Source organism: Tasmannia lanceolata, unplaced genomic scaffold, assembly GCF_043159265.1.
Source record: "Tasmannia lanceolata isolate RefF3 unplaced genomic scaffold, GAP_Taslan_0.1 ptg000019l, whole genome shotgun sequence".
NCBI classification, from domain to species: domain Eukaryota; kingdom Viridiplantae; phylum Streptophyta; class Magnoliopsida; order Canellales; family Winteraceae; genus Tasmannia; species Tasmannia lanceolata.
Genome location: NW_027518696.1, coordinates 2863704 through 2869567, shown reverse-complemented (window position 1 = coordinate 2869567; position 5864 = coordinate 2863704). Strand labels below are relative to the sequence as shown.

General features: G+C 35.7%; 1 protein-coding gene across 1 annotated transcript; it reads right to left on the bottom strand.

Moving 5' to 3' along the window:
- Positions 1 to 414: 414 nt before the first annotated feature.
- LOC143853204 (uncharacterized) lies at positions 415 to 4455 on the bottom strand. The gene is made up of 7 exons (XM_077362945.1): positions 4384 to 4455; positions 4236 to 4333; positions 3365 to 3432; positions 3120 to 3196; positions 1887 to 2509; positions 806 to 938; positions 415 to 554 (listed from the first exon to the last, which is right to left on the bottom strand). Exons 1-5 carry the CDS (start codon positions 4453 to 4455, stop codon positions 2426 to 2428), a joined length of 399 nt encoding a protein of 132 aa, XP_077219060.1. The 3' UTR covers positions 415 to 554; positions 806 to 938; positions 1887 to 2425.
- Between the last annotated feature and the right edge of the window lie 1409 nt (positions 4456 to 5864).

The window sequence follows — 5864 nt, the reverse complement described above, 5'->3', positions numbered from 1 at the left end:
GGCCTTTTACAAGTCAAAAGTTGCATATGGCATTAGTATTACTAGTAAAAGTGCACGTGCGTTGCACGTGAAACGTGAAACTAAGGTATTAAATAATAAAATTTAGTAAAGACTTGCTTCACAGTTATATTAATAACATCACAATTCAAATAAGAAGCATCCTAGTAAACGAATAGATTCTACTCTTCAGTTGGCACGATCCATTTATGTACTAATCTTATCCATGGCGAAGATTCTACTCGTCAGTAGGCATCCATTTATGTACAAATTTTGTCAATGAATTCTCTGGAATCGTTAAAGACTGTCTGGGTCACTGCTAATGACAGCAAAGTCGTCACTGGCTTTTTGCAAGGGCACCTTCAGTTCAACATTAACAAAAGAAAGCAGTACGATTATCATGCATGTGCTGTAGGCAATAGAGCAACCACCCATAGAAATTATGATCAAATAAAACCTGATCCCATCTCCAGCTGGTTTGCCACTTCTTGAATATCGAAAACTTTGGCCTTCACCCTTCACCCTTCACCGATTGATTTCACCATACCACTCCAGATCTGTCGAACAACAAGAAATAAATCCCCAATTCCCCTACAAGCTCCTCATGAAATGAAAATGAAAATGAAACAGACAACAACATCTCATTGTATTTTTATTATATCATCATTTCATTATACTGCTCACATTCATCCTATTGGATACATCATTGACATGCCAGTGTCATGTAGTTAATGTTATGCAAGTCTCCATGCAAATTGGCCATTTAAGGTATCAAACTATTGGGGAATAAAGCAGGTGAGACACATACCAGTTGTGTCCTGAGTCACGTTTGTAGGTGCTGACTGGCACTCCTAAAGGGTGACCAATGTTTGTGCCTGTAGCATCAAGGCTCCAGTGTGCTTCTGATCCAGCTCAAGCACCGATGTACATTCCTCTGCTGCCTAATATGTTCGTTGGCTCATCAGTTAAATCCACTAAAAATGTGTAAAGGCAAACCAAACATAGGAAAAAGAAAACATGGATTATGACTTTATCCTGTCTAGTGCTATGCTGTAAGGTTCCAGTTTACACATTTTTGAGGCCATCACTACTTTTGGATGTATCTGTTCCCATAATCGGAAACAGCTAAAACCAAAGCCCATATCTATGCTACCAAGGTTTAATATAAAAAGTATAGCAAAAATGACAAAGATCTAATACAAAAAATGAGCAATAGCAAATTTATCTAAATAAAATTAGATAGAAGATTTTTTTTTTTGAAAATTGGCTTTTATTAATATATAGAAAGCGAAGAGGGGACAAGGTGTCCCCATCCAAAATACATAGGCTCCAGCCCAATACACTTACAGTAAATGAGTAATAAAATTAGATAGAAGTTTACAACATACATTCTATGAACTAATGTAAGAAATAAATCAATAATTTTTAAAATGGCCAAATTACAAGTTAAAATTTACACCTATAAAAATGGATATGATTGTTGAATAAAACTAAAACAGATTAAAAGGAAATGAAAAGAATAGAGTTTCAGGATACTATGAACCTATATATACATTGTTATATCAAGATAACCAAATAAAAAATGAGATAGTAAGATACTTGGATAACCATGTACAGAAAACAAGAGAGGAGACATAAGGGCCATCCAAAATCCAAATTTCAGACCCATTCACAGAGGGATGCAAACAATAGTATTCACACATCAATCCCAAAAAAAAAAAATTAACCAAGATAATGCTTCTCACAAAAGTCACCCGTGATAAAAGTAAAACCCTTGATCTTGTATGTTGCCACGTCCAATGATCATTATTAGCTCAAAATAATGATCAGGAAAAGACAATTCTTGAATGTGAGTTGAATAATGGATGGGGCTGGGTTCAATTACTCACCGAGGAAAGATGATAGCCAAAAAATATGAATTGATGAAAATTTCCGGCAATATTTCACCACGGATCTGGTTCATTTGATTTCTGAGGTAGAACTTTTTAAATATTTAGTGTCACAACCAATTTTATCAATAAGATTAGCCCAATAGCCTCCCATTCTCTGAATTTCAAAGCACTTATATCCCTCAAAAAATATATAAAAGAACAAGGTCCAGCTGATTTCTTTCCACATCACATCCCTGATGGATCAAACAGAGAGATTCAGAGGTTTTTGTATGATGTATTGAAGCTTGAGCTGCTGCTTCTTGCCAAGGCTTGTACAAATCTTCCTCACAAAAGGTGCAACCTCTCCATCACATATCCCTTTCAACAAAACCAACACTCTTTTGGGAAGAACAGACTCCAACTCAGTTTCAAAGCTATCCACGCTGGAATGACTCGTTCTATTGCATGAGCTCAAGCATCCAGATCTAGAAAAATGGCCCAAGACCGATTCCTTAAATTCTTGCATTTTACCTGAATGGTTGACTCGTTATCTGTGATTAGCCCTTGAATAGTGTGAAGGCACTCATGAACCACTCTACCGTCTGAGAATTTTCTAAGTAGCTACAGATACAATTCAGAATCTGGGAAAAAAGAGAGATAGCAAATTAGTTAAAAGTATGATATTCGATCATGAACTAACCAACAATAATATTTTCGTTAAGTTGAAGTAAATCAACTTTATTTAATAATAAATATAAAAAAGATAGTTATGTGAATAAAACACTACTGAATGGACTATGGAGCAGAGCAATACCAAACTCTTGATATATCAAGAAATAACTACAAGAAAGAATCAGATTTTTTTAATCACAAGAAAGCTTCAGATTTGTTGTAACAAAATGAAAAGAATACGGAGAAGAAGAAGAATAAAACCTACAAACAAGAGAGCTTCAAAAATGAAACCTACAAACACGAGAGATATTAAAAACTGAAACATATAGAAGAGTAAGATTTGTTGCAATAAAATGAAACACAAGCCTAAGAGAATGAAATTTACAGAACTTATTGGCCACGCATGAGATAAAAGACCTTGTGAATAGATCATTACATGGCTACAAAAAATGCAGTTTATGGTCAAATATGCTATAAACCCAAACCCAAAGCCATTGCCCAAAACAATAAATCTTTAGTGATGTGAAACCAAAACGTACTAAAACAAAAGAAGAAACGATCTGAAACCAAACAAATTACCCAAAAAGCAATGAAATGATCTGAAACTGATAGGTCCAAAAACATTGCCTCCTCTTCCAAATCCTCACCCATTGAACCTGCCAAATGTAACAGATGTTCCTTCTTAGTATGCTTCATTACATAGTTGCATTTTTCTGCAACGTAATTTAATTACACATAAAATATAATTACCACTATCGCTCAAAGAGATACTATGTCTAGATATTTAGTGATCCAATAATTTTATTTTCTGTTGGACTACTTACAGATGAAGTGATCTTTAATAGGCCTTAGCTCCACGTACTTCTCGCAATCATTTCCATGAATACATTCTCTACAAAGCGTACATTTCTTGTCAATTTTGCATAAAGCTACCAATAAAGTGCCATGAAATGAGCATGGGAAAAGAAATGGAAAAAAAATTATTTAGTAATATACCCAAATGTTATTTATATCTTGTCAATTTTGCATAACGCTTGCAATAAAGTCCCATGAAATGAGCATGGGAAAAGAAATGGAAAAAAATCATTTAGTAATATACCCAAATGTTATTTATAAGATAAAGCATTTCCATTACAAAACAGGAATATTCAGAGGAAGTTGTTCCAACCGCTGCAACCAAAGCAAAGATAAGTAATATTTCTACCCTTTCACCATTATACAACACTTACGTGGCTTTGTGATGCCAAGGGAAACAAATAAAAAATTCCATAATCTTGCCAAGGATAAGGTAGCTCACCACTGGCAATAAGACACTAACTGGGCACTTTTTTTACAAGCTCCTCTGCTTTATCATCTTCAACTTCTTTCAGTAATACAAACCAATTAAACAAAACCATAGGAAAAAAAATAAAAGTCAGATGCAAATACTTTTTTACCAAAAATTGGAGACGTTTTAAAGATCTGAGGATGGATTTTGAAGTTCTGATTAAGAGATATTTTAAAGTATTAGATTTTTATAGATTTTAAACAATTATATTTTTAAAAGAGGTAGCAGAGATTTCAAAGAATTTGTTCTGAAACAAAAAAAAGAAAAAGAAAACCCTTGAAGAGAGATTGAAAGAGAGAGAAATTGAGAGACTGAGAGAGGGGGGATTGAGAAAGACAGATATAGAGATAGATTGAGAGCGAGAATACCTGGAAAAATCGCTGGTAAAAATTGCCGGACTCGCGACAGGGGAAACCCGAGAGTAGAGATGCGTTTTGATACCCAAAAAAAGCCCTAGAGAAGTCTGCTGTTTCGATAAAGAAGTAAAGCTGTAGTTGAAATATGCATGCGAGTCACCTGGCGAGAAGATGAAAATGCATGAGAGACACCTAGCAAATACCCAGAGCAGAAACAAAAAAGGAGAGACATCTGGCAGGATTTATGCATGCGAGACACCTAGCAAATACCCGTAGCAGTGTAGCAAAAGGAGAGACAACTGGCAGGATTTTTGGACGTATTCTAGGGGTAAAAGCACAGACTGAAACGACGATAAGGCCCTAAGGAAAGGGGATATATCCGGAAGTTGTAGGAAATCAGAAGTGGGACTTAAATGGGATTTGTGCAAAAGTTGGTTGACGAATTTTCCTTGGTTTACGCTTTTAGAATAGTAAGGATTTGATAAGTATTCTTGGCAAAGTTTTTTAAGTCCGAAACTTCAATTAATTTATTGGGACCCGGGTAGAGCTCACCTAGCTTTTAAGGGGAGGGTCTCCACGCCCTTATGAGCCCGCTCAGATTTCTTTACTTTTCTAATGCGGGGTCTTAGCTTTCCCACGGAACCCCCAACAATCTCGCCCTCCACCCGAACCAACGTGGACAATCTCGTCCCTCCACGCAGAGGCAACGTGAGAACTACATGATCTTTTTCGAGGGAATTTCATTGTTCTCAAAGGTTCATCGGGCTTATCGATCGAGAACTTCCCCGAGGGATTTTCTCCATCCTCAAGGGAAATTTGTTCTGAAATCTCAGATATAGTTTTCCAAAATTAAGAAAATGTGTTTTTGGGATATAATAAATTCATTTTGGGGTTGAGCCTCTAGCTCAACGGTAAAGACACTATTCTTCAGCACTAATGTCGGAGGTTCAATTCCGGCTTATCTACCTTTAACAGAAGATATGCATTTTACTATTATTGTTAGAAATAAGGTTCCTCGGGTTTTGTACCCTCACAAGGTGTAGTTTTTTTCAAGAAAGGCTCTATTTCTCTTAAAATTAGTGTAAAAAAAATTTACACCCATTTTTTATGTGGAGAAATAGGCATAAAATTTCTTTTACATCCATTCTACATTTGAAGTAATGAGCCAAAAGGTACGATATGTGAACCAAGTTTGGTACCCATCTTTTTAGGATGCAGGTACGACGATCCAAATTGAGTTTTTGGTACGCCGATAAAGATTGAGTTTTGGTAACCATGCTTCATTTCTACATCTTGCCTACCAAAAATAAAAAATAATTCGTATCCACTGGACCATGGTTAGTGTTGTTAGTTGGATCCATCAAATAAATAAGTCCCGATCCTTGGATTGGCCAGGCTGAGATGGGGAACATACATACATGTTATTATTCTTTTAAGTCATTAACATTAGATGTCTCAAACAGCCCAATGCGAACAAGCCCCACTTGTGACAATGGTTTAAAATTTTGGTTTCGGTAACCGTTTCGGACCCCACAGAAATCCGAAATTTCGGTTTGAAATTTGGTATTAAGCGTCGAAATTTGGGTTTGAAATTTCGAAATTTCGGACCCAAATTTTGTAGCAATTTTTTTCTTATTAAAA

What these genes read in the sequence shown, in the direction of transcription:
- LOC143853204 (XM_077362945.1), bottom strand. Translation starts at nt 4,455, where the DNA reads ATGTCTCTCCTTTTTTGTTTCTGCTCTGGGTATTTGCTAGGTGTCTCT. An exon ending in CATTTTCATCTTCTCGCCAG is followed by an intron (nt 4,334 to 4,383) that starts GTGACTCGCATG and finishes TTATCGAAACAG; the next exon opens with CAGACTTCTCTAGGGCTTTT. An exon ending in ATCATTTCATTGCTTTTTGG is followed by an intron (nt 2,510 to 3,119) that starts GTAATTTGTTTG and finishes CTTTTTTCCCAG; the next exon opens with ATTCTGAATTGTATCTGTAG.